General features: G+C 40.6%; 1 protein-coding gene across 2 annotated transcripts in view; it reads right to left on the reverse strand.

Annotated features, from left to right (window-relative positions):
• Positions 1–26,979, reverse strand: part of plcb3.L (phospholipase C beta 3 L homeolog) — a 110,994-nt gene that overhangs the window by 16,379 nt on the left and 67,636 nt on the right. For both annotated transcript variants that reach the window (XM_041589175.1, NM_001087700.2), the window contains exons 4-25: positions 25,867–26,007; positions 25,678–25,757; positions 24,792–24,845; positions 23,934–24,009; positions 22,178–22,278; positions 20,470–20,636; positions 20,043–20,189; positions 19,547–19,704; positions 18,773–18,855; positions 18,575–18,659; positions 16,577–16,757; positions 16,242–16,346; positions 15,386–15,450; positions 15,077–15,173; positions 13,528–13,612; positions 12,865–12,989; positions 10,273–10,427; positions 9,959–10,120; positions 9,346–9,445; positions 7,145–7,249; positions 6,788–6,879; positions 6,370–6,487 (exon numbers count right to left, since the gene is read on the reverse strand). In XM_041589175.1, the coding sequence (XP_041445109.1) occupies positions 6,370–6,487; positions 6,788–6,879; positions 7,145–7,249; positions 9,346–9,445; positions 9,959–10,120; positions 10,273–10,427; positions 12,865–12,989; positions 13,528–13,612; positions 15,077–15,173; positions 15,386–15,450; positions 16,242–16,346; positions 16,577–16,757; positions 18,575–18,659; positions 18,773–18,855; positions 19,547–19,704; positions 20,043–20,189; positions 20,470–20,636; positions 22,178–22,278; positions 23,934–24,009; positions 24,792–24,845; positions 25,678–25,757; positions 25,867–26,007 (2,482 nt within the window). The remainder of the gene's footprint in view (positions 1–6,369; positions 6,488–6,787; positions 6,880–7,144; positions 7,250–9,345; positions 9,446–9,958; positions 10,121–10,272; positions 10,428–12,864; positions 12,990–13,527; positions 13,613–15,076; positions 15,174–15,385; positions 15,451–16,241; positions 16,347–16,576; positions 16,758–18,574; positions 18,660–18,772; positions 18,856–19,546; positions 19,705–20,042; positions 20,190–20,469; positions 20,637–22,177; positions 22,279–23,933; positions 24,010–24,791; positions 24,846–25,677; positions 25,758–25,866; positions 26,008–26,979) is intronic.

The raw sequence follows: 26,979 nt of genomic DNA on the forward strand, positions 1-26,979 counted from the left end.
TTACACTGAAAACCATAATGGTGCAAGAGGAGAGCCCTTGCTGTTTTTTCCATATAGGTGTTAGACTGAATGGATACTGATGCAGGAAGCATCTTCTGCTAGTTCCGTCACTCAGTGTGAGAATTGAGCAGATAAGAGTCAGAAGATGCTTCCTAAATGAGTAAATTCAACTTTGGCTTTTCGGTCAGGCTCCCACCTGAACAGAAGGGGCTGTCCTGTTATTTATTCAATGATAGTAGAAATGACCAAAGGAAAATATAAAGAAGGCAGGCCTGAATGTAATACAGGGAAACCTCAACTTTACATCAACTGATTTTAAGTTTCCCCTCATTTTACATTGTCGTTTTGTGGTCCCACTATATATTATGCATAATACATTTCCCTGATTTTCCATTTTCCTGGATTTTAAACCATTTTTTCTGGTCCAGTTGCCTTAAAATAAGCACATTCTGAGCTGGCAAACATGTCCCAACTGCTTGATGATGAATGCTACACAAAGGCAAGAGTGTGATGCTAGCATGGGTACAGCACAATTGGCTCAGAGGGTCAGGGCTGCCATCAGGGGGGGACAGGGGGGTACAGGTGTCCTGGGACCGAAAGGGGGCCCCGTCAGTGCGTCACTTTTGAAAGAGCCGGGCCCCCCTTGCCAGCGCCGAAGCTGTGCGGCCATTTCCGAAGTCACAATCAGCCAAAATGCGGAAGTCAAAGTCCCGAATCGGCAAAAAAAGACCCGAAGACACGAAAACAGCCGAACTCCCGAAGCAGCGAAAAGACCCGAAGCCACAAAAAGCCGAACTCCTAAAGCGGTGAAAAGTCACGAAAACAGCCGAAATTGAAGACCTGAAGCGGCGAAAAGACCCAAAGTCACAAAAAGAGGCGAAGTTGAAGTCCTGAAGCCACAAGTTCAATTCTACTGAACACCAATGTGTGTTTTTGTTTTTGTAATCCCCTGGCCACCAATGTATAATTTTAATACTCTATAGGCCCCTGCCACAATGTTTTTTGTTTTAAAATATTCTTTGGGGCCCCAATTTTTTTTTTAACTTGTAAGAGGGGCCCTGGCACAAATTTTTTTTTTTAAAAAAAAACTGTTGTGTGGAGTGGGCGGGATATGGGGTGGGGCTTGGGGGGCCCCGATAATTTTGTTGTACGGGGCCCCGTGATTTCTAATAGTGGTCCTGCAGAGGTTAACAGACGTGGGATAACCGGGCAAAGAGCTCAAGTGCTAGAGGCGTGAGCAGAAGAAATTACTAACAAACTCAGTGACGGAGGAAACATAGAATTTAGTGCAAAGACACAGATTTAAGCAAAACTCTCAGATACAGGATAAAAGCTAAAGAAATGATCCGATGAGTCTTCACAGAAGTGTTATCAGTGGAAGTGCGCGGCTGAGGCTCATCTAACAGAGAAGAAAGAACTTGATTACTTTTGACATTTTAAGCACAAGCAATTCTGCAAGTGGTACAAGAAGCGCCCGAACTACTGGAGATGAAAGAGATGGAGACGGCAGATAACCAGATCCCTGTGACTGGGGGGTAATATACCAAGGCACAAGATACATTACATTTCCAATAAAAATTCTGAATAAACCTAATTTTGTATTAACGATGGTAGTCTGAACAAGTCACGCGTTAAGACGGAAAAGATGCATATCATCTGGGAACTGACTTCCAGCAAAAGCTGGCAGCCTCACTATTTTCCATATGACAACATTTAATTATACAATCGTTATTAAATCATACCCGCTTTTTATTATGATTTCATGGCACAGTCTATTCTTATTCTGCCTTCACATGTAGAGTCGCCACCTTTATTATAGTCTTTTACTGGTGAGAAATAGAAGGGGGAGGAGTGATGCAATGGAGATGGGGATTGGATGGATTGAAGGTGTTCTAAAGAGCTGCTTAGGATGGGATTAGGGCCAGTTAGGAATGATGGGAGATTTTTAATGTATTTATTGTGCAGCTGTCAGGAAAAGTAGAGGGCCTGAATACAAATGTACCAAATAAAAAATGAGCCAAGTACGAGATAGAAAGAGATGTTTAATCATTTGGAAACCATAAAAATTATGGTATGGCAATCTAAACATGCTTTCTTATTTAAATGGTTGTTTCCCTTTAAATAGAGAGAGAGAGAGAGAGAGAGAGAGAGAGAGAGAGAGAGAGAGAGAGAGAGAGAGAGAGAGAGAGAGAGAGAGAGATAGATTAATCTATATCAGAATAAATCTCCTACTGGATTCAACACAGTTCAGAAAAAAAAACCTTGGACAAAAAAATATAGAGAATATAGAGAGTCTGGACTGGCATTTTAATGCACAGAGGCCCAAATATCTCACCACAGGCCCAATAAATACTGTCTGCAGTAGAGTCCTGTGCAGGTCTAGTTGGGCAGACCTATGCCCAGTATACAAAGAAAAGAAAAATAGGGCTACCCTGCACTCCCAGGACTAAAAGAATGAAATAAAAAGACTGTATTTATTAGTTGAAGTTAAAAATTTCACATCTCCATGGGCCATACTCTTTTTGTACCCCAGGGGCACTTAAAGGAGAACTAAACCCCCCATTAATCAAAAATCCCCAACCCCTTCCTTCCATTGGCCCCCCTCACTGCTTTCTCCCTCCTTAGTAACTCAGTGTAAAAAGTGTCCCTATCATGTACCTTGGCATATTTATGCAGAATAGCACAGCGGAGCTCTCAGACACCATCTTCTGTATCTTCTGGTTCCTCGCGGAAGTGAGCGCCGGCACGGAGCTTTTTTCGCGCATACGCAGTTAGGACCATTCTGGTATTTGTGCTTACTATGCGGAAAGCTCCGAAGATTGACGAAGGAAAAGAAGAGTATCCGAAGATGGCGCCGGAGAGCTCCTCTGCATAATTATGCCACGTTACATGACTTACTAAAGAGGGAGAAAGCATTGAGGGGGCCAATGGATGGAAGGGGATGGGGATTTTTGATTAACGGGGGGGGGGGGTTTAGTTCTCCTTTAATAATGGGCTCCAACTTATGCCCAACCCAGGAACCACTCACAACTAGGGTTGCCACCTGGCCGGTATTTTTATGGCCTAGCCGGTAAAAATGATGGTTGATTCCAATGTTCTTAATATGGAAAAAAGATAAATATATAGGAAGGTCGGTATTTATTTCCAGAATAGGTGGCAACCCTACTCACAACCCAACCTGGACACGATGGCCTGCTATCAAATACCCTGTCCTTGCTATTCAAACTAGTGATGCACTGAATCCAGGATTCGATTTGGGATTCGGCCAGGATTCTGCCTTTTTCAGCAGGATTCGGATTCGGCCGAATCCTTCTGCCCAGCCGAACTGAATCCTAATTTGCATATGCAAATTAGGGGTGGGGATGGAAATCGTGTGACTTTTTGTCATAAAGCAAGAAGTAAAAAAATGTTTTCCCCTTCCTACCCCTAATTAGCATATGCAAATAAGGGTTCGTATTCGGTTCGGTATTCGGCTGAATCTTTCAGAAAGGATTCGGGGGTTCAGCCGAATCCCAAATAGTGGGTTCGGTGCATCCCTAATTCAAACCTACCCACAACCCCCCTCACAAGGGACCCATGCAAACTGGAAGTGACATCACCAGTGGATATACATAACATCACTCCGGAGAGACCTACAAGCGGCGTGGGTGCCTCCAAACTGCCCTCATGGTCAGGGAATTGGAGTCTTTCTGCCCCAAACCTGACCACTTTGCAGGTATTCTGCGGATACCTGACCTGATGAGGAACTCTGGTCTATAGAGCTTACAGCAGCCCCTCTGGCATTTGCCAGAAACCACAGATTGCCAGTCTGGGCCTGTAGGGGTGTGGGAAGGTCTACGGGGTCCCTAGAGGTTCAGTTGCCTTGTGGACCCAAATTACTTCAGTCTGAAACCAGCTTAATGTACTAAGTGCAAAGTAAATAAATGGGTTCCAAAGCAATGTTTTTTTTTTACATCCCAAACAAAGCCTGTGATTTTCCCATGAATTCACAGCTGACTGTGTAATGCAGAACTATATTTATGAGGGGGAGATATCTGAGCATCATTTAGACATGTAAACTACTGGGAGCTAGAGACCTGCAGCGGGTCTAGTACCCACAGGTTACCCGCAAAAAAGCGAGCACCCTGTGGAACGAGGGGAGGATTTTCAGGTGCGGGTATATCCGCGGGTTGGGTTGCGGGTCTAATCTAAACTTCTTATCTTATGTAATATTGTCTATATTTTACTCCTTTTAAAGTAGCGGATCAAAGTGGATAAAAGTGTGGGTTGCGGTTGGGGTCGCAGGCTTCGGGTCTTATAAATTGGTTCCGCCCAGGACTCTACTGGGAGCCAATAGCTGCAACATGCTGTGGTGTCTTGTACTTTACCCACAGGCATTATGAGCAGCGCTACACTGTACCCGTATCAATACATTTTGCAGCGTATGCTGAATTCAGCTGAAAGTGCAAAGCACAGGCTGCACATATCCCACAGACATGAGTTCTCAGCGCAGGAGTCCTAAGGGGCACGATTTTGGGATGAATAAATGACTGGGGATGAATAAATGATTAATAAACGAGAGAGCAAACTGCTGAAATGTCAGCGGGCCATTATATTGAAAGCACCGATGCAAAGGGAGAGCTGTGCTGCTGTAAGAACATCTCTGTTATTAGTCTGCATATATTTGTTTTGTTTGTTCCTGTGCAGTGAGGCAATAGAATTTAATTGAGATTGCTATAATTGCACAATGATCATTATACTTTGTAACATAATCACTACTTACAAGAAGGCATATTTTCCTTTTATCAAAATCTAGCAATCCGGATAAGGATCCACAGACGGTTTAGTGGAAGATTATACCATTTTTCACCTGAGGGGGTAATGGCAGATGGGACGTTTTGTCTCCCGTGTTGAAGAGGTTTAAGCATGGGTGGCCAGCGGGATTCATGTAAATTGCTGGGGGCAAAACATATGTGTTGCATCGTAGCCTGAAGTTGCCTCGCAAGGCTACTACAAGATGCATGTTTTACCATTGACAATTGCTCTGCGTTTTTTACCATCATGGCTCTTGTGAGGCAGATAATTCGATTACCAGCGCACAGATAAGCCCACTGCATAATAGGCTTCTGCTTATCTGTAAGCCAAAACAGTCACAACAACAGGCCGATGGGAGGGGGCATTCATATAGAGGCTCAGTATCCTTATTTAAACTAACTAAACCCAGGAGGTATTCTTTTAGAGGATAGGCAGAAATCAATGGCAGCATTAGTATTTATGTGAGTAAATGTGTACAATGATGTATACTGCCCCTTTAAGAACGGACATTGAAACTGTTGATTTATCTCAGAATTTTTAAAAACCTCATAGGAATGTTGGTTTGATTATATTATTCCAGTGGCACTTACGACTTAAAGGAACAGTTCAGTGTAAAAATAAAAACGGGGTAAATAGCCTGTGCAAAATAAAAACTGTTTCTAATATAGTTAGCCAAAAATGTTATATATAAAGGCTGGAGTGACTGAATGTCTAACATAACAGAAAATAACAGAACCCAAAAATTGATTACTTTTGACATTTTAAGCACAAGCAATTCTGCAAGTGGTACAAGAAGAGCCCGAACTACTGGAGATGAACGAGATGGAGACGGCAGATAACCAGATCCCTTTGGCTGGGGGGTAATTTACCAAGCCAATTACCAATTTACCAAGCCACCAGATACATTACGTTTCCAATAAAAATTCAGAATAAACCTAATTTTGTATTAAAAATGTTGGTTTGGTAATATTATTTCAGTGGCACTTAAGACTTAGATGAACAGTTCAGTGTAAAAATAAAAACTTGCTAAATAGATAGGCTGTGCAAAATAAAAAATGTTTCTGATATAGTTAGTTAGCCAAATATGTAATATTTAAAGGCTGGAGTGACTGGATGTCTAACATAACAGAACTACTTCCTGCTTTTCAGCTCTCTAACTCTGAGTTAGTCATCGACTTTAAGGGGGGCCACATGGGACATAACTGTTCAGTGAGTTTGCAATTGATCCTTAGCATTCAGTAGCAACAGTTATGATTCGTGTGCCCCCCTCAAGTCACTGATTGGCTACTGCTTGGTAACCAGTGAAAACCAAGAGAGCTGCAAAGCAGGAAGTAGTGTGCTGGTTATTATGTCACACATTAAGTCACTCCATTATTTATACATTACATTTTTGGCTAACAAACTATATTGAAATTTTTTTTATTTTGCACAGCCTATTTACCCAATTTTTATTTTTATACTGAACAATTCCTTTAAGGCAAGATGAAATCTTTGACTTGGGTGGCCCTTAATAAAAGAGTACACAAGAGAGACACGCAAATAGAGACAACCCAGGCAGCAGAAATGGCCACCTACCTGGTGGGGAAGGCACAGGAATAATGGGTATTTTAATCTTCTCTGGGGTATCATCGCGGGATCTTATTGGGGGCTTTGATATTGGATCCCAATCAATCTTGTCTTTGTTGAATGGTTGCTGCGAGTACAAACACAACGTTAGTGTCACATATCTGGCTTTAGGGTAAGGTCGGGGAGATTTAGTCGCCCATCGACTAATCGCCTCTTCTTCTGGGCGACAATGTCCCCGAACTGCTTTCCACTGCCTTCCCACCAGCTACAATGAAAAATCGCCAGCGGGATGGCACTCACTGTGCTTCGTTTTCCGACGTTGCCTCACGAGGAAACTTCAGACGACTTCGGAAAACGAAGTGCCGCGAGTGCCATGCCGCTGGCGGTGAAGTACATGCACAGGTGTGCATTAGGCCAGTGTCCTTACCTCATTCTCTCCCATTAGAGCTGCCAGTTGCTTTGCCCTTTGGTCCATGAGGCTGATGTGCTTGATGGGGTTAGTTAAGGCATTCGCATAGCCTGTGAGAAAGAAAACAAAAGTCATACTGAGCCGAGTCTGAGAGGCAGAGATCATAACTTGCCAGGGTTTGGCTCTATACTTTGCTCACATTTAAAAAAAAAAAAAAGCAGTTCAGTCATGGACCGATCTAGATCAGAATGGCTAGGATGTTCACCAAGGAAACAAAATGGCAGAGATTCCAGAATTCACAAGTACAGAAGACTCAGGAGTATAAACACAGGTCAGGCTTCATGCAACAAAATGAAAAGTGTGAAAGGCACATACCCTGGTGGTCATCAGGAATATAATCATTTACTTCAGTGTAAACAAGCAGCGCTGGGAGACAGACAGGCTGGTTAAGCTCATTTCTAAGGCAAATGTAGTGATATCCTGTTAAAGAAAAGAGAGACAAAAATCTACATGATGGAGGGTTTTACAAGCAACAATGAAAATATTTACCTGGGGCGACACATAGGGGTCCCCTATCCCACCCTCTACCTTGTGCGCCTAAATGATGAGATAGGGGATGCCTTCAGTGCTGCTTGGCACCCACCATTGATGTGTTCTGCATCTTGTGCTAGATGGGCAAGGTGTAGAGCACAACAGTGTCCTGGATTCAGTGTACAGTGTAAACGAGTATTAAGGGTATGAATTTGTGGCCCTTCATGCTCTAGGGGTATAGTGTAATGGCCAAGCCTTCCCATCCTAGAGCCCATGGTCTGGGCTGGGATTCAAAACAGGCCTTGGAATTTCAAGTCCACAGAGGCCCAAACAGCCCCCACCAGCCTAATAAAAAGTGACTGTCTATGGCATCTTACAGCAGTCCCTCTGGCATTTTCCAGAATCCACAAACTGTCAGCCTGGGCCTGAGCATGGTTGTAACAGAGAGATGCCCACCCCTGCAGCTCTGCATTCTTTATTATCAACAGTGTAAAGGAATTATTTTATTTCTGCCTTATCCTCGTGTCAATTTCTGATTTACAATTCTTCTTTCCTGGAGTGTGCGACACATGACTTTTTTTTTGTTTAGAATTTTTTCTAAACACATCAGTTAATAGTGCTGCTCCAGCAGAATTCTGCACTGTAATCCGTTTCTCAAAAGAGCACACAAGACTTTTTTTATATTAAATTTTGAAATCTGACATGGGGCTAGACATATTGTCAGTTTCCCAGCTTCCCCCAGTCACGTGACTTGTGCTCTGATAAACTTCACTCACTCTTTACTGCTGTACTGCGAGTTGGAGTGATATCACCCCCACCCACCCCCCCAGCAGCCTAACAACAGAACAATGGGAAGGTAACTAGATAGCAGCTCCTTAACACAAGATAACAGCTCCCTGGTAGATAGAAGAACAGAATACTCTTGCTCAGTGATCCCCAACCAGTAGCTCGTGAGCAACATGTTGCTCTCCAACCCCTTGGATGTTGCTCTCAGTGTCCTCAAACCAGGTGCATATTTTTGAATTCCAGGCTTGGAAGTAAGTTTTAATTGCATAAAAAACTAACTATAGTGCCAAGCAGAGCCTCCTGTAGGCTGCCAGTGCACATAAGGGCTACCAAATAGACACTCACAGCCTTTATTTGGCACCCAAGGAACTTTTTTATGCTTGTGTTGCTCCCCAACTCTTTTTACATTTGAATGTGGCTCACGAGTAAAAAAAGGTTGGGGACCCCTGCTCTTGCTGGTTCAGGAATGAAATTTTATATTGTAGAGTGAATTATTTGCAGTGTAAACAGTGTATTTTAGAAATAAAAACGACATCATAAAAATCATGACCGAATAACCGCACAATGATTGGATAGTGCACCGCTGGATCAAACCAGGTCTTGATCTCTATCCACAAACAGCAGACAAAAAAAAATACAAAAATCCAGGACTTCTGCACCAATGAAAACATTTTAACATCTGCAGCATAGAAGAAATCTGTATTTCAACATAAATTAATCTTATGAGGCATTGCTCTTTGTTGCCCATTGGGAATCTCCTCTCCCACAAGTGACAAAGCTCACAAAAATCCCTGTCACTCCATATCCAATGGAATCACTGCCAATAAAATTCAGTAATTCAAATGGCTGCGGGGAGGCAGGTATTTTCAGCCACTTTGTGGCCCACATGGAGAGGAAATGTCCTCATGTCATAGCCCTTAAGTCTATATTAATGGAGTCTTTACCTTCTGAAAATGTCGCAAACTGCTAAAATAAAAAAATTGTATTTTGTAACATTTTTGAGCAAGAAAAGGAGCATGGAGGTCTATCATGCCTTATCACAATATAGCAATTGTATTTCTGCATGTCTCACAACAGTCTTTAGGGAAATATATTTATCATACCATGATCTGCTCATAAACCCAAGCCAATCAGACATGCCCTCACCTGTCCAAACCAATTGTGGAAAGCACCACTCTCTAGTATCCTCTGCCCACTCCAGATCTCTTGCATTTACTCTAATATCCAGTAGATTAATTCCTTCTACTTTCCATACTAACCTGGTCGGATAGCTGAGACAGGCAGGATTCGATGACCTACAAACTTTCCACCTTCTTCAAAGACAGCAATGCGGAGAGTGGCAAGTGTGGGGAGTACAACCTGGGTGTAAATAAAAGAGAATAGGGGGAACATAAAGGCACAATGACAAAATAGCTAATGATTATGGATGCACCGAATACACCATTTAAGGATTTGTCCGAATCGCGAATCCTTTTGAAAGATTCGCCCGAATACCGAAGCAAATCGTAACCCTAAATTGCATATGTAAATTAGGGAAACAAGGGGGAAAGAGAGTTAAAAAAAAAAGAGCAAAACATTTTTGACTTCCTTCTTTGTGTGATGAAAAGTCGTCATTTTTTTGGATTCGGATTCGGTTCGGCCAGGCACTTGGATTCGCTGAATCCAAATCCAGCTGAAAAAGGCAGAATCTTGGCTGAATTCTGAATTGAATGCTAGATATATATAGGAGGTGGTAGAGGTGAAAGATTCGAGCAGAGAGGGAAAATTAAAGAAAACTATTTCAGGCTATAAGAAAGAATCTAACAGATTAAGACATTGAATAGTCGGAGGTCAGAAACAAAGTGTCAGAGGCAAAGCGCAAGAAGTACTTACCTTAGGCAAAATAAATGGCTCTTCATCCCAGACAGGATTAAATGAGTTTCCTTGGGATGTTTTTGTGCGAAATTTCCTCTTGGTATCAACTGGCAGACCAAACATATCGACCTCTACGAATATGCCTACTCGCTTTTCAGATAGGAACTGCCCTGATATAATCTATAGGACAGATACAAAAATATAATATAAAAAGAGCCAAGTCATTAACTCCCTATGAATCAGGATACAAATACATGTGCCTAACCACACTACAGACACCCAAATGTGTTTAAAGATTTCCAGGGAAGACCTTTTTGTCGACCCGCACTTACCTTGATTTTAACCGTATTTGCGACAATTCCATCGACGATATTTTCAGTAAAAGGATCAAAATGCTTGTCTGTCCTGCACATGAATTCCGGTTTGAGGAGGTAACCACTGCGTCTATTATACTCAAAAATGCCCACATTCAGCTGCATTGGAAGATCTAAACAAGACAGGTGTGATGTAAGATGTATGGGTTATCACAATGGCAGCTTAAAAACAACAGGAGGAAACATATCTACCAAGTTACATTAAAGGCGTTAAAGTCGATGAAACGTTATGGTTACTATTGACTCTTAACTGGCATCAAATGGCCCTCATTGCCTGCTATGGCAAATACCTGAAAGTACTTGTCACATGACCAATAAGAACTCACACAAGCACTTTCAGGTGAGTGCCACAGCAGGGACAAATATGGTGCTGCCTCTTGAGCTGCCAAAAATGAATGGCTCCAATTTCTTATTATCATTTCCCTAACAGAACAGCAGCAATTTTGCAGTTGATCTAAGCCTTGCATGCTTTGCTGAGTAGTGCGCGTTTTATTTCACTGTACATTAAGGCTCTGGCATGGCCTCTGTATGTGTAAAACGGACGGTTGGGGGTTCTGAAGAAAGGCCTAGTATAACTCAAGCTATTTGTGCTACACTGAAGAATGAACTGATTGTCTGGGCATCTGTGAGCCAACAGAAATGTACTTCCTTGTTTACAGGGAACTTTGTTCATGACCATGTCAGCAGAGTCCATTTTGTTTCTGCTAATTATTTGTCTAAATTGGGAAACTGGGCAGCAAACTGGAAAATGAGGTTCAATGTTGATAAATGCAAGCTTAAGCACTTTGGCAAAAATAATATAAATGCAAGTTATACACTAAATGGCAGTGTGTTGGGAGTTTCCTTAAATGAGAAGGATATTGGGGTTTTTGTAGATAAGTTGTCTTCATCATTCATTTCATCATCATTTATTTATACAGTGCTGTCAAGATACGGAGTGCTTTACTAATTCTGGTCAGTGTCATTCTGTGGCCACTAAAGCAAATGCAAAGTTCTGTCTTGCATAAAAAAGGCATAAACCCAAGGGATGAAAACATAATTATGCCTCTTTATAGGTCCCTGGTGAGGCCTCATCTGGAGGATGCAGTGCAGTTTTGGACTCCAGTTCTTAAGAGGGATATAAATGAGCTGGAGAGAGTGCAGAGACTAAGTGCAACTAAACTGGTTAGAGAGATGGAAGAATTATGAGGGAAGACTGTCAAGGTTGGGGTTGTTTTCTATGGAAAAAAAGGTGTTTACAAGGGGACATGATTACACTTTACAAGTACATTAGAGGACATTATAGACAAATAGCAGGGGACTTTTTTTTTTTACCCATAAAGAGGATCACAGTACCAGAGGCCACCCCTTCAGACTAGAAGAAAAGAACTTTCATTTGAAACAACATAGGTGGTTCTTCACAGTCAGGACAGTGAGGTTGTGGAATGCACTGCCGGGTGATGTTGTGATGCTGATTCTGTTAATGCCTTTAAGAGTGGCTTGGATGATTTCTTGGACAGACATAATATCAAAGGCTATTGTGATACTAAATTCTAGAGTTGGTATATATAATTTATCTGAGTAGAGAGGGGTGTGTGCATGGATGCTAAGTTTTCATTTGAAGGGGCTGAACTTGATGGACTTTGTCTTTTTTCAACCCAATTTAACGATGTAACTATGTACCATACATTAACTGCAGAGAAAGATGGGCTTTTTGTCTAATGCTACCTATTTGTGCACCATAGAGCTATCGCTTGCACATAACTGCACTCCCTGTACAACTGTCTTTGCTCATTAGGTGCAAGGCCCAATAAGCTCTGGTTTAAGAGAGCCATTTACTTATGCGGGTGGTTGACCTTCAAGTTTACTATTAGTATGTTATAGACTGGTTAACTTTGTAATTGGTCTTCAATATTTATTTTGTATAGTTTTTTTAAATGATTTGTCTTTTTCTTCTGCCTCTTTCCAGCTTTCATATGGGGAGCACTGATTCCAGTAGCCTAAACTATTGCTCTGTGAGGCTACTACTTCTTTTTTTAATTACTCATTTTTATTTCTTAACTTCCTATTCAGTCCCTCAACTATTCATATCCCAGTCTAAATAAGACACTAACCCTAATACCACCCTAGCAACCAGATTGCTGTTGATATACCAACTTGACAAAATGTAAAAGAATTAATGTATCCAGGAAGTAACCTCTATAAAGAACTTAGACTTATGGCACACACATGCAGAAAACAGCAGTAGATAAAATATCCAACATCATCAATGTGAATATTTCTCAGCATAAGCCAACTAGTCACAGGAAGCATAAACCTTATGCATAGGTTTTGCCATGCCCTCATATGGAATGTGGCAATAAATTTTTTTTCAACTGCCGTGGTTTCTGCCTGAACCCGGCCAAAACTTCATGTAAGCTCCAGGCCTTTAGGTAACTTACAAAAACCTTGCTTGTATCATTTGAATGAATAGATTCCCTTTGGCAAGAAGGACACCCGGTAATAGGAAATAGGGAAGAGCTTACTGTACCAAGTGTAATGCTCAGAGTATTACTAAGGAGCATGACTTACCCAGCGTTTGAAAGTTCAAAGCCACCATTTGACATCCTGCATTCCAGAAGAGCTGGGGCATGTAATTTGAGGAATCTACCCGAGTTCCTTTTGGGTAAATACGGCTGAGCTGCTTCTTGTTATATCTGAGAGCAAGAGGAGGTCAGGGAGAAACATGCAAGAAGGATGATGGAAAAAGTAAAAAAATAAATTCATATATTTATATTGGAAAGAGTGTTAAGTGAAACATGTAGGGCAACAGGGACTAGAGCATACAAAAGAAAGGCTGAGGTGTAGGAGACTGAAAGTGTATAACATTTCAATGGAGAACAGTGAATAAAAAGGATAAGCAAGAGTCATGGAAAAGGGATAATAAAATATCCAGAAATTGTGCACAGTTAAAATGAATTGATTATGGCATGTAAGAAGCAACTGCACAAACTCATTAAGAGGGAGAAGAGATAAAAGGCAGTGAAGGGCAGGATATTTTGAATTTAATCATTTAGAAAAAGTTTATAGAATTTAAAGAAAGAAATAAACAAGTGTTAAAAGAGACTTGGAAACAGCAACAGTATAAACAGTTTGCAGGCTATTATAAGAGAAGAGAGAGGATGCTTCGGCTGCCCTTGAGGCAGATGGAATAGCATGAAAGATTGTATTGTGCATATGCGATAGTAAGGATACTCCACAAATTCCATTGGGGATTTAGTGAGCTGCTCCAATGCCTTGGTTTCAACAAATGAGGACATCTCATAATACTTATTTCTTTCTGGGAGACAGGAAGAAAGATAACATTAAGGCACAAGGATATGGGACAAGCAGGAATGGACTAAGGGGATAGTTATTAAAGATGTGAGAAACATCATAAGAAAATTAAAGGATTCAGGTATCGATGAAGGCGCAAAGAGATCCAACAGTATATTGAAGAAAGAAAAGAGAAACAAAAATAAATATAAAAAAAAGACCATATACATTTATCAAAGATCAGTTATCTTACAGTTATCTTCCTTTAAAGAATCAAACACCACAAAATGGCTTCATTAATTAATTAACTTATCTTCATCCTCATTGACATAAAAAAAATCATGCAGGTGTAAATACGGCAGCTCCTGAGAGTCAGACTTTGTCTGTGACTGTGTTAGGGCAAAGGCCAGTGGTGTAACTAGATATTAATGGGCCCCACAGCAAATTCATTTTAGGGCCCCAAACATATCCAGAGGTTGTCCTGTTTTACCAATATATATGTTGGAATTTCTCTTTATTTGGGCCTCATGGGCCCCCTATACCTCCCGGGCCCCCCTGCAGCCGCAGGGTTGCTTCCTCTGTAGTTACGCCCCTGGCAAAGGCGAATGTTGTATATTAAGCACTTTTCTCCTCCTGCGGATTTTATTTAGGCGGAGAGAAGTGTATTGCTCCTGAGTGTGGCTATTTGGAGATGAGATTGGCCTGAAATGCCTGCTTTTGCATTTTTCAGGCCGATTTCTGCTCAGCTTAGCCACACTCGGGCAAAGCTGTGCCTGTCAGTGCAACTACAGAAAGTCGCTAAATGTAGAGGCTAAAAAACACTGCAAAATTTAGGACACTGCTTCCCCTTGTGGATAACATGAATCACCATAAATATAGAACCTACACAAATGGCATTTGCAAATCTATTCAACCATGGCTTTGGCTGACAATCAACAATAAATAAGAATTGCTACTGATGGAGAAAAAAACTGCTTGTGGCAAATATGAGCACTTACTCTGGGCCATGAACTATGAACTCCCTGTAATAAAAAGCTCAGACATCTTATATCACTGTGAATCATTCAAACTAGATTAGAATTGCTTTCAAGATTTGCTTAATGCAGCTGAATGAAAAAGTAATTATAGTTACACTTATTTCTGTTGATAGATTTTTCAACCGCGTCTAACAAAACAATAAACACAAATATTGAACAGTTCTATGAATAGGTGCATTATGCACATACCACTTTTCAAGTGAAAATATTTCATTCTTCATAATAAGTTGAAATAAGTCCAATACGAATAAAAAGACTTTGCCCTATTTAAAGTCAAATAGTACCGTTTTTATGTCTAATTCCTTTCCCATTCCCAATTCCATTCCTCTCTTAAATGCTTAATTGATAGCACCCATGTATGAGCCTTTTCCACTTTATTATTACATTATTATTATTATTATTATTACAAGCCTCTCTGATGCACCCTTTTCTTTGCCTTCACCCTTACTCACTTTTGGCCGCATCAAATGACTTGAACTTAACAGGTTCTACATAATTCACAAGTGTGGACATCTCCTCTGTGGCATTCACCTCACTACTTGCTGTACCCTGCAATGAAAGGAAGTGTAGACATTTTTAAGTACAAGTATGGGATCTTGTTGGGTCAAATAACGTTTTTAGTTATCACAAGGCATGCTGCTTCAAATTAAAGCTACACCGTGTCTGCACAAAACTCCAGATGTAAAGAATTCTGATAATAGATCCCAGATCTGTAGCAGATATCACTGAGTTCAGTGGCACCCAAGCTGGTGTAACCGTACCTCATCAGATTTCTTGGGATCTGACGGCTCTTCTTCTTCTTCCTCCTCACTATAAGCATCATGATCTGAGAAGAGAATGTGTGAGACATGGAAAAGGTGACAGTAGCAGTAGCTAAATCATGAGAAAGAGACAAATGAACAGTTGGGGAGATAAAAGGAAACCGTACAGACACTAATAAATATAGTACAGGTATAGGATCCCTTATCTGGAAACCCGATATCCAGAAAGCTCCGAATTACGGAATGGCTGTCTCCCATAGACTCCATTTTATCCAAATAATCCGAATTTTTAACAATGATTTCCTTTTTCTCTGTAATAATAAAACAGTAGCTTGTACTTTATCCCAACTAAGATATAATTAATCCTTATTGGAAGCAAAACCAGCCTATTGGGTTTATTTAATGTTTAAATGAATTTCTAGTAGACTTAAGGCATGAAGGAAAACCCCAGGTCCCGAGCATTCTGGATAACAGGTCACAAACCTGTATTATATTTCATGTAAATAAAGTAGAAGAAACTAGGGATCCCCCGAATCCAGGATTCAGTTTGGGATTTGGCCTTTTTCAGCAAGATTCGGATTTGGCTGAATCCTTCTAGCTGCCTGAACCGAATCTGAATCCTAATTTGCATATGCAAATTAGGGGCAGGGAGGGAAATCGCGTAACCTTTTGTCACAAAACAAGGAAGTAAAAAATGTTTTCCCCTTCCCACCCCTAATTTGCATCTGCAAATTAGGATTCAGTTCGGTATTCGGCCAAATCTTTTGCAAAGGATTCGGGGGATTGGCTGAATCAGAATAGTGCATCCCTAGAAGAAACACTAACAAACTTCTCAGAACAAATATGATTATCTCACCAATCGATTTCCGTGGCTCTGTATATTTAGGGGGTTTCTCCTCGATTTTTTCATCCCCATTGGAAAGTGTCAATGAAACATCAGCTGATTCTGAAGGTGGTAGACCTGCACATGAAACACTTGTGTTGACACTTAGGGACTGTGTCATAAATAGTATTTTGCAGAAAAACAGAAAAAACAAACATGATCTTGTATAACACTGACATACACTCTTGTCATTCTACTCACAGACCATATATAATTTTCCCGCAGTGCACACCCACACAATTATGTACAGGTTATACAAAAAAATGTCATCAATTGAAATGGCCGATGTGTCTAGCCTTTACACAAACCTGTAGCAGAAGACTCGCAAACACTGGATGAGTCACTGTAAGTATTGGAGGTTTGTTCGCTGACCCTTCTTTTTACACTGCCTTCTGGGCCTTTTACTGCCACTTTGTGTCTTTTTTTATTCTTCACTAGGATCTTACCCATAAGTTCCTGGGGACTAGGAAGTGCAACTCCAGGCTGGAGCTGAAGGAAAGTACAAAGAGAGAGATGCTGTGAGATGAAAGAAGTTTTAACATTCAAGAGAAGTTCAAAGACATCAACTGGGTGATAGAAGTGCAGCATGGGTTGTAGATAGGTTGGGGTATTTTAAATCAACATGGGCATAATTCATAAAGGACATAAAAAGTACCGGTAAGTGCGTGCGTAAAAGGGACCTTATTGCTATAACTACGATCCTATAATGGATGCAAAACTAGGAGAGCATTGACACTATATCGAGAGTTACTTGTATCCATACTGGCTCCTTTACAACCTGTAGCAAGAGCCATTGCACAACTTCAGTCTGCTTTGATGAATTACATGTAAATAAAAGCACACAGGGCAACCCTGGAATTACCATCAGCCTGAACCTGTCCATAATTACAGGGTTCCTGTAGCAGGATGCATCAATAGTAATTACTGACTGGCACCAAGTGAATCAGGTGATATTGCTATTATTAATGCTGAGTGCTGAAAGTGATGTCATTCCAAAACAAGTGCCCTGGAATTTGCTGACTTCTTCTGGAATCTTCCTGCAGGTGAAATCTGTCAGCAACTCGGAGCATGAAATGTCAAATTTATAAACTTACAAATATCTAAAAATCAAAGACGATCTGTGAAACTGTTTTATTGAACATTCACTACAGTTTAGTGTCTTTTTATTTCCTTACTACAATTCCCTTAAAGGGATTCTGTCGTGATTTTTACGATGTGTATTTTTTTTCTAAATGACACTGTTTACATTGCAAATAATTCACTCTACAATATAAAATTTAATTCCTGAACCAGTAAGTGTATTTTTTTTTAGTTGTAATATTGGTGTGTAGGTCATCGGCTTTTGTTGTTTCTACTACTCAATGTAAATGTGAATGTGACACAGTGGGACCTGGGTTTTTATTATCGAGTGCTGTTCTTAAGCTGGCCATAGACGCAAAGATCTAATTTTCGGAACGTGTGTGGAGAGTCCCGACATTTTTCGTCCGGCGGAGATCGGTCGTTTGGTCGATTGGACCGGTTAGAAAATTTCTGTCGGCTGTAGGTAATATCTCTGCGTGTATTGCCGATCGTTTGATTTTCAGTGGGAGACTGTCACTAGCTTTGTCTATCGTACGATTGCTGTCAGGGGCAGAACATCGGCTGATCTGTTCTTTAACTACTTTATTTGATCGGAATGGTAAGACTTTGATCTGAATGGTTAGTGGCAGTCGGGAGATGGGAAAGTCCGATCGTACATTGATTTGTACGATCGGATCTTTGCGTCTGTGGCCAGCTTTAGATCTACTAGGGAGCTGTTATCTTGTGCTTGGGAGCTGCTATCTGGTTACCTTCCCATTGTTCTGTTATTAGGCTGCTGGGGGGGGGGGGAGGGAGGGTGTGATACCACTCCAACTTGCAGTACAGCAGTAACAGTAAAATCACATGACTGGGGGAAGCTGGGAAACTGACAATATGTCTAGCCCCATGTCAGATTTCAAAATTAAATATAAAAATATCTGTTTGAGAAATGGAATTCAGTGCAGAGTTCTGCTGGAGCAGCACTATTAACTGATACATTTTGAAAAAAACTTTCCCATGACAGTATCCCGTTAAGTAATTTGATAGGTGAAGGTAAATATGAATGGTAGAATAAAAGTTTAAGAGAGACAAACGGGTGGCTTCATACAAAAGTGAGAAAGTAAGGCAGAAAGATAACGTAATGATAAAGAAATAGGTGGGCTGGTCATGTTTAAGAAGTGTCCAACAGGAACAAATACACCAACAGAAGTATATTATGCAAGGAAATAAAGCAATTGCATGCTCACAGGATACTTCTCCAGCGGGTCTATTAACAACGCATCTCCGAAGATGTTCCTGCAGTACTCGGCCATCTTTGCTTGCTGCTTTGAACTTTAGAAAGGTTTGCAGGAAAAAAGAAACACACACACATATATATAATAATTATCACTTAAAAAGATACGTAAACAGAGGTGTTACCAAATAAGGAAGAAAAAAAACCTTACGAGTCAACATGATTTTCAAATGACAAAATGACTGGGAACGGCGATGTTTTAAAGGCACTTTCTGCTATTGCTTCAATTACTTCCTGTATGAGAGAGAAATATGGATCAGAGAACAAGGACATCAGAATGATGACAAAAATACAAACCCAGAAGTTTCGTGACACACACTGACTTCTTCACCCTGCGCCTTCTGTCCTTGACTATAATGGAAATCTTTCTTAAGACACTGGTACAGACTGATTCCCATTATAGTTAATTACAGCTGAATTTTTTTTTTCTGCCCAAAATCTGGGGCAGAGAAACTGATGTGTGCTATGCAGACAACAAACAGCAGGTTCATTTTTCCAAGTGACATAACTGCATACATTTAAGAGAGTATTGTATCTTGATACAGCACATCTAAACAAGGCAATGATATGAAAGCAAAGGTTTGCACATATGAATAACTGAAAAATGCATGGTAGTATTTAATTGGCCACAACAGACTTAGGAATTTCCATCACCTACATGACGGCAGAGATTGTCAGTTTTAGCACAGTATATTCCCGCTTAATACAAAGCATAGCTGTCTGGCTATAGGCCTACAGGCTAGAGGTAATCCACCATGGAATTGTGTTTGTCCCCAGCCTGCACATGGGTTCCAAAAACATCATTAGAAGAATATATTTTCTGATCCATAGTTACTTGCAAAAAAAAAAAAATTTAACAGAACTAACCAAGCAGACGATTACAATTGGATTACTCTTCAGACAAGACAATGTATGCTTACGTTACCTTAAAAGGAATTTCGGTGGTCATAGTGAATCCATGGGTTATGAATGGTTCTTCATCCTGCGGACGACCCTTCCAGCAATCTAGCTCAATACAGCGGCAGCCAGTCAACAGCACTTGCCTGTACATCTCCACTGATGAATTTCCAGTTAGCTGGCCAGCTGGAACAGTGACATGTGGGGGGAAAAACGGAACAAAAAGTTAGATTATGTAAGAAATATTCATGTTTAATTTATGCCACTAGCTTGTCCACTCATGCATTTGGTTTTCAGACTTAAATGCACTTCTGTTAATTGTTCAGATGCAGTATCACAGTCACCCTTAACAACTACATTTTCCCTACATCCTTCTGCTCCTGTCTCCTGACCAACTTGTCATTTTCCTATACATATTTATCAGTTCCTCAGATTGTTTTACAAATATAAAGGTGGCTGTACACATTACAATTGCGATCTTTCCTGTGACCATTGGCTGTGGCCTTTCGATACTGGTGACTCACCTGTGAGGTAGGTGTTATGGGAGGAGTTAATAAAGTAGCTGCTGAGCGGCTGGTTCATATCATCACTTAGATCAAGGATCTCCGGGGGAACAATGCTGTTCTCATGCCCACCTAAAAAGCGGCTGAAACCTTCCATCGACATCTGGTCTAGAGTGACATAGAGACATAAGTGAAAAATAGTTAACAGCATTGAGGATAGAGATACAGTTATCATAAAGATTGTTTTAAGGTCCATGGCAGATAGCCCAAGGGCCAAACTGAAATGCAGATACATTTGTCTACCTATGCAGAATAATTTATGGAAAAACATTTGGAATTTTAGAGAAAAAATAAAGCAAATGGTAAAACTGCTATAGTTTCTATTTCCTATCACACTTGCCTATCATCCCATTCCAATTGAATAAATATTTGCCTTGCACTCACTTACCTCTGTCCAGGAACTGCCTGTTGGGCTCATACTTCTCAATGAGCTGCCGCACTTGGTCTCTTTTTAGTGGAGGGAAAAGAATCTCATTGAGCCGGGGGTCCCTTTGTTTCTGATTTAGGAAGTCCATTAGTTGCTCCAGAGTCAGATATGGCTTCCCTTTGGCTCCACTGACAAAACAAATGTACAAATTAGCAAGTGCTGCTGAGACAAGGATGAAAGAACAAAAGTTGATCCATACTCAAACTAATTGCCACAGATATCAGATCTAAAGCACCTAAAGGACCTGAAGTTTTCCAAGTTAGAGTTTCAACATTTACCATCATTTGGATTAACATTCCCTAAATCTACTAAAATTAATTTAAAGATTAAATAAACTCAATATTATTATTTTCCCATCAATGTGGATTCGAGGAGCTTCGTTAGGAACAAGTAAAGAGCATTCTTTGATTATTCTAGAGAAAATGCAAATAACTTGCTTTTATTTGTTTTTAAAATTAGTTCTATAGCAATGGCTTTCCCATAATTTGGAGCTTTCTGGATATCTGGTTTCCGGATACCAAATCCTGCACCTTTCATTACAAATTGTAAACGTTACATGCATGTATATATATATTTTGTTGCAGGTTATAACACAGTGCATATGTCACCCTTCACTAAACAAGCTGATCTACTGGCACATGGTCAGCTATTACTGTGTTTACCTGTGATTAAATTAAATAAAGAATGCAATACAAATGGTATGTGAAAATTCTTGGAAGCAGCCAATATCTTCCTGAAAATGTCCTTACCTCAACAAACTAAAGCTGGCCCTACAGTAGACGATCTGCTCACTACAAGAGAAACTTTGCCCAATATGCCCACGATGAGGTAAGCAATAGCAGGCTTATCGGTTTGTCTGGCCCTAGGGAATGTCACGAGGGCCGCATCAATGAGCCAATGCAATTCTCGCCCCAGTTGGATTTTTAAACCATATACGGACAATTTTTTAATAAGCTGCCGACTCAGTCTGAAGGGACAAATCTGCCGGTGTATGGCCACCTTCTAGCCTAAAGGTGGCCATAGACTCAAAGATCCGTTCATTTGGCGACATCGCCAAATGAGCGGATCTTTCCCCGATATGCCACTAACTGCATGGCTATATCGGGGGTAATTCAAACGTTCGGCTGTATGGCCGAATGATCGAATTACGATTCGCCAAGGGGCTCCGACGAGTCGGTCGGGTAAAAATCCAACCTTCCCGATCGATATCGTGGCCAGATATTGATCGGGAAGACCCGTCGGAAGCCCCCATACACGGGCAGATAAGCTGTCAAATTGGTCCAAACGACCGATATCGGCAGCTTTATCTGCCCATGTATGGCCACCTTTAGTCTTCTCCAGCAACTCCATGCAACCTGTGTATTCTTTCCCCCTACTTCCTGTCTGTCCCCAGTCTAGTCTTCTTCTTCTTCTTTGTTCCTATCCTGATCTTTGAGCATTCTCCCCCCCTCTCCTGCTTCCCATGGCCTTTCCTCTCTTCCATTCCTTTGCTTTCTATGCCTCCTCCTTTTCCCATTTCTGTGCCTTACCAATTTTTCCTGTTTTTACCTTATTTCTAGATAACAAAAATTCAATCCTGTTAAATACATTGCAAGACACGTGATTACGTTTTGTTTAATAAGCCTAATATACTATGCAATAAAAAAGAGTAATAAATCTGATTTCTCACAGTTCTAGAAGGATCTTATCAATATCTGGACGCAGACACAGCTTGTTCAGGAAGCGTTCGAAAATATCTAGTGTAAATTCCTCTGGTTTAATAGAATCCCCCTAAAAAATTAAGACAAAAGTTATTTAAGGTAAAAGTCACAGAGGACATGTGATATGGGCCTATGTATGGGACCCAGTGAAGGAATATTTTACTTCTTAGAGGCCAAGGTACACTACTGGTTAGGTGACATTTTTTATTTGTGGCAGAATAGAGAACATTAAAGTATTATGTAGAGAGTGATATTCTGAGACAGTTTGCAATTGGTTTTCATTTTGTTTTATTTTTCAGGTATTTAGCTTTTTATTCAGCAGCTACAGTTTGCAATTGCAGCAATCTGGTTGCTAGGGTTCAAATGACAAACTGATTTAAATAAGATACTTGAATATGAATAGAAGAGGGCCTGAAAATAAAAACAAGTTATGTTTTGTAAAAGTAATGAGTAAATAATAATAAATATGTAGCCTTACAGAGCATTTGTTTTAAGTTGGGGTCAGTGACCCCTATCTGAAGCTGGAAGTGAGAAGAAAAAGGCCAATTGAAAAGTTGCTTAGAGTTAACAATTTTATGACATACTACAAGTTAACTAAAAGGTGAACCACCCCTTTAAAGTATAGGCTAGAAAACTCTTAAGCATACTAATGGAAATATACAAATGATGCAAAGCTGTTCCCTATATATCCCAAGAGGTAGTGCCTTATGTACCTCCATAACAGGGTGGTGGCGTGAGAGGCAAGGCTTCTTTAAAGGGGAAGTAACGTCTAAAATAGAGTAAGGCATGAAATGCTGTATTTTGTATACTAAACATAAACATGAACTTACTGCACCACAAGCCTAATAAAACAAATGATTTATGCTTTCAAGTTGGCCACAGGGGGTCACCATCTTGTAACTTTGTTCAACATCTTTGCAAGACCAAGACTGTGCACATGCTCAGTGTGATCTGGGCTGCTTAGGGATCGTCATAAATTATCAAAACAGCACGTCAAATAATATCTGCCAGAAGCCGATACAGCGAGACTGATTAAAAATCAGAATAGGCAGACTGCACTGGGTCCTGTGTTGTCATGTAATCTAATGTGGATTTTATAGTTTTTGTATTGTTTAATACAAACTTTCTCCAACTCTGCGGAATCAGTGACTGTTGCAAAATAATCCTCCAAATAGAATCCCAGTTTATCTGTTTAAATCTGGCACCATGATCTTTGTCCCTGCAGCTGGAGTTGGAAACAGTAAAGGGGTTGTAAAGCCAAAATAAAATCTAATACAAGTTGCCGACTGCTCTACAGGGAAACAAACAAAGCTGCTTGAGTTCTGCATGGCTGGGAAGTAAGGCGGGGGCTCCCCCTGCTGTTCATAAGTATGATTTGTTCCCTGCAGAGCAGTTCGTGAACGTCTGACAATTCCTATCCACAGCAGTAAATGAAGGGAGAATTTCACTGCATACAGTCAGGTTTCTTATAAAAACAGTACACATTTTTTATTTAAAGAATATTGGAGATAGGTTTCTTTTTCATTAAATAGAATACAAATGGGATTTAATGTTTTTGCCTTTACATGCCCTTTGAAAATACTTGGTTATAATTTCCCTTGAATCTATGCTTTGTGTTGAGGCGACAAGGGCTCTGACCAGAGATCTCTGGGATGGCAGTGTAGGGGGAAACTTCCCAATGACTTGGCTTCAGAAGATGAAGAACTATGTAAGCATTAGTTTTACCCTGTTAAAGTTCAAGCCACAAGATTCCAGTGCTGTTTCCACTCTTTTCTTATCAGCTGCAAACATCTTTAGGATACTGAAAAGCAAGGGACAATGACAGTGAGAGGGATAGGCAGTACATAAGGGTAAGGTCACACTGGGAGATTCAGGGAGATGTAGTCGCCCCGCGACTAATCGCCTCTTCTTTGGGGTAACTAATCTCCCCGAACTGCTTCCCCCTGTCTTCAGCCTGCTAGAATGAAAAATCACCTGCGGCGCTTCGTTTTCTGAAGTCTCCCGAAGTTTCCTTGTGAGGCAACTTCGGAAAATGAATCGCCGCGAGTGCCACGCCGCAGGCAATTTTTCATTCTAGCAGGCGGAAGACAGGGGGAAGCAGTTCGGGGAGATTAGACGCCCAAAAGAAGAGGCGATTAGTCGCCGTGGGGAATAAATATCCCCGAATTTCCCAGTGTGACAGTACCCTAATAATAGGAAAAGTAAAACTGATAAAAGAAATGGTGCCATTGTGATAGTAATAATAATCATCAGAAGCTCAGCAAACAGCATGTCAATTATGTGTCTGGCTCCTCAGCAATTTCAGATACCTCCCATGCATCCCCTACCCTCCAATATGCACATACAAATATATATATATATATATATATATATATATATATATATATATATATATATATATATACTAGGCCCTTCCTATGTCAATATTTAGAATTTCCTCACCATTTATCAACACTGTGGAAACATTATAAATAACTATAAATAATGCAAAGGGTAAAGGTTATGCATATGTATTGCTTCAAAGAGCCCACATAAACATATAATATAAAAACAGACAAAAAGGTAGACTTTTTTTCCCATTACTTCTTAACTGGAATTCGTCCATCTTGATTCACTTGCAGCTTTAGTTTGGTGTATCTGAATAAAACAAAACAGAAGTTATATTGTGGAGAAGAAGAAAAAATATCGAAAGGTCAGGTTTTATATGGCAAAAACGGTCATGTCATGTTTAATATTCATCAAATAGAAGGAACCAATATAGGTGATGATGAAAGATGAGGCGCTATGCTAGAGGAAAAGTAACCATCCGAGCATATTGGTGAGGAACTCTATAGAAGATAAGTGTACTATATACCTCACACAGGGACACAATGCAAGAGGGATACTGTACAGGTAGGGATGCCATCTGGCCGGAATTTTACCAGCCTGGCCGGTAAAAATGATGCTTGATGCCAATGTTATTAATAGGAAAAAGCAGCCAGAATATAGGAAGGCCTGTATTTCTTTCCAGAAAAGGAGGCAACCCTTTGTACAGGATATATTTGAAACACGATGCAAACTGTCATGCAACTGGGAGCAGAATTGTGATAATCCACAGAATGCATGCACTCCGGGAAGCAAAGCAACCAAGAAGGAGCATTCCCTTTTCTTGTGAGTTAGGACTGAGGCACGTGGAGCGCTGGCTCTGCAGCTCTCAACCTGCATTTTCTTTTTGCAGGCCGAGAGATGTAGGTTCATTCCCTTACGAACCTCAGTAAAACTGCACTGATAAGTGCAACTTCCGCCTCCGCTTGGCTAAATAAATTGGAGTGGAGTAGGGTTGGGCTGCTTGCTTTCGTGTTTTCGGGCCGATCCCCGGTCGGCTCTGCTTCATGTAGCTGAGCAGAGGTGCATAAGGGAGCAGATCTGCTAAAAGGCACTGTGTGCTGTCAGCCTAAGAGAAAGTGATGGGTGCAGGTAACAGACTTACGCTTTCTGCAGGAAGGTGTTCCGAGATGAGTTCTGTGCCAGAATATTATGTGCCAATTTAAAAAGCTCTTCTGTCCAAATCTAAAAGGAAAGAAAAACTCAACAATTACTTTGGGTTGACAGTATTTCCTTCCTCTGAAGTTTTGGGTACATGATGAGTTTCCCCCCGTCTCCCTTTGCAAGCTCTCACCTTTGCTGTATCTTCTTGCACAGCCATAAAGTTGAGGAAGCTGATATTCACAATATCATTGCCATATACCACTGTAACAAGCTTATCCTCAGGGCGCTGCTCTGGGCCTGTGAATCCCAAAATCTCCCTCATTTTTGTATCCTAAAAATATTGAGGGAAAAAAAGGAGATTAGATCAGTCAGTTTTAATTTTTTTAAGTTCTAATAGTTCATTGTCATTATATGGATGCCCAGCAGATGGAACCAGCATCACAGCTATCCTTCAAAATACAGCGAGGAGTGATTGTGGCATAAAAGGGGAAAATAAGAGTCAGTGTAGACACAGCAAATCAATCCTAAGTATTTGCAGTATTATACATGCAAAGGATTATGCTAATCAACCTACAGCTACTGTGGCCTTTTAGCAGAAAAGCCAAATAGCACTGATCTGTTCATCATTGGCTCAGAGCTGATCAAAGAGAAAGACATGACACATCTCCGTTCCACATTTGCTCATGCCCTGCTCACCTGCTAAACAGGTCAGATAACACTTTCTGTAAATGTATGCTCTACTTAAGGTCAAAAGAACTGTAGCAATCTGCATGTGTGTGTGTTTGATACAGTTTACATTGTGTCATCTAATCCCATTTACATTTTTAAAAAAACATGTCACATTTTTGCATCGCCAACAGATCCTCATATATCATCATCATCATCATTTATTTATATAGCGCCGACAAGGTACGCAGTGCTTTACCTTAGTTATAACAAATAGGGAATAAATGGTGGATAACAAACAAGGGTTACAGAGTACAATAGGGTTAGCGGGCCCTACAAATTAGAGTTAGGGTACAATTGAGACATTCGGATTTTAGAAACAATTTTGTGATTTATGATACAGCAATGATTGATTAATTAAGGTACATTGAATAAGCTTCTTTAAACAGGTGGGTCTTTAAGGAGCGCTTGAAAGTTTGGAAAGAAGGAGAATGTCTGACAGCTCGAGGCAGAGTTCCAGAGAAAAGCAGAAGCCCGAGAGAAGTCTTATAGACAAGAATGGGCAGAAGTGATGAGAGGAGAAACGAGGCAAAGATCAGAAGCAGAGAGAAGGTTTCGTGAAGGAGTGTATTTTGAG

Source organism: Xenopus laevis, chromosome 4L (assembly GCF_017654675.1).
Source record: "Xenopus laevis strain J_2021 chromosome 4L, Xenopus_laevis_v10.1, whole genome shotgun sequence".
Lineage (NCBI taxonomy): Eukaryota > Metazoa > Chordata > Amphibia > Anura > Pipidae > Xenopus > Xenopus laevis.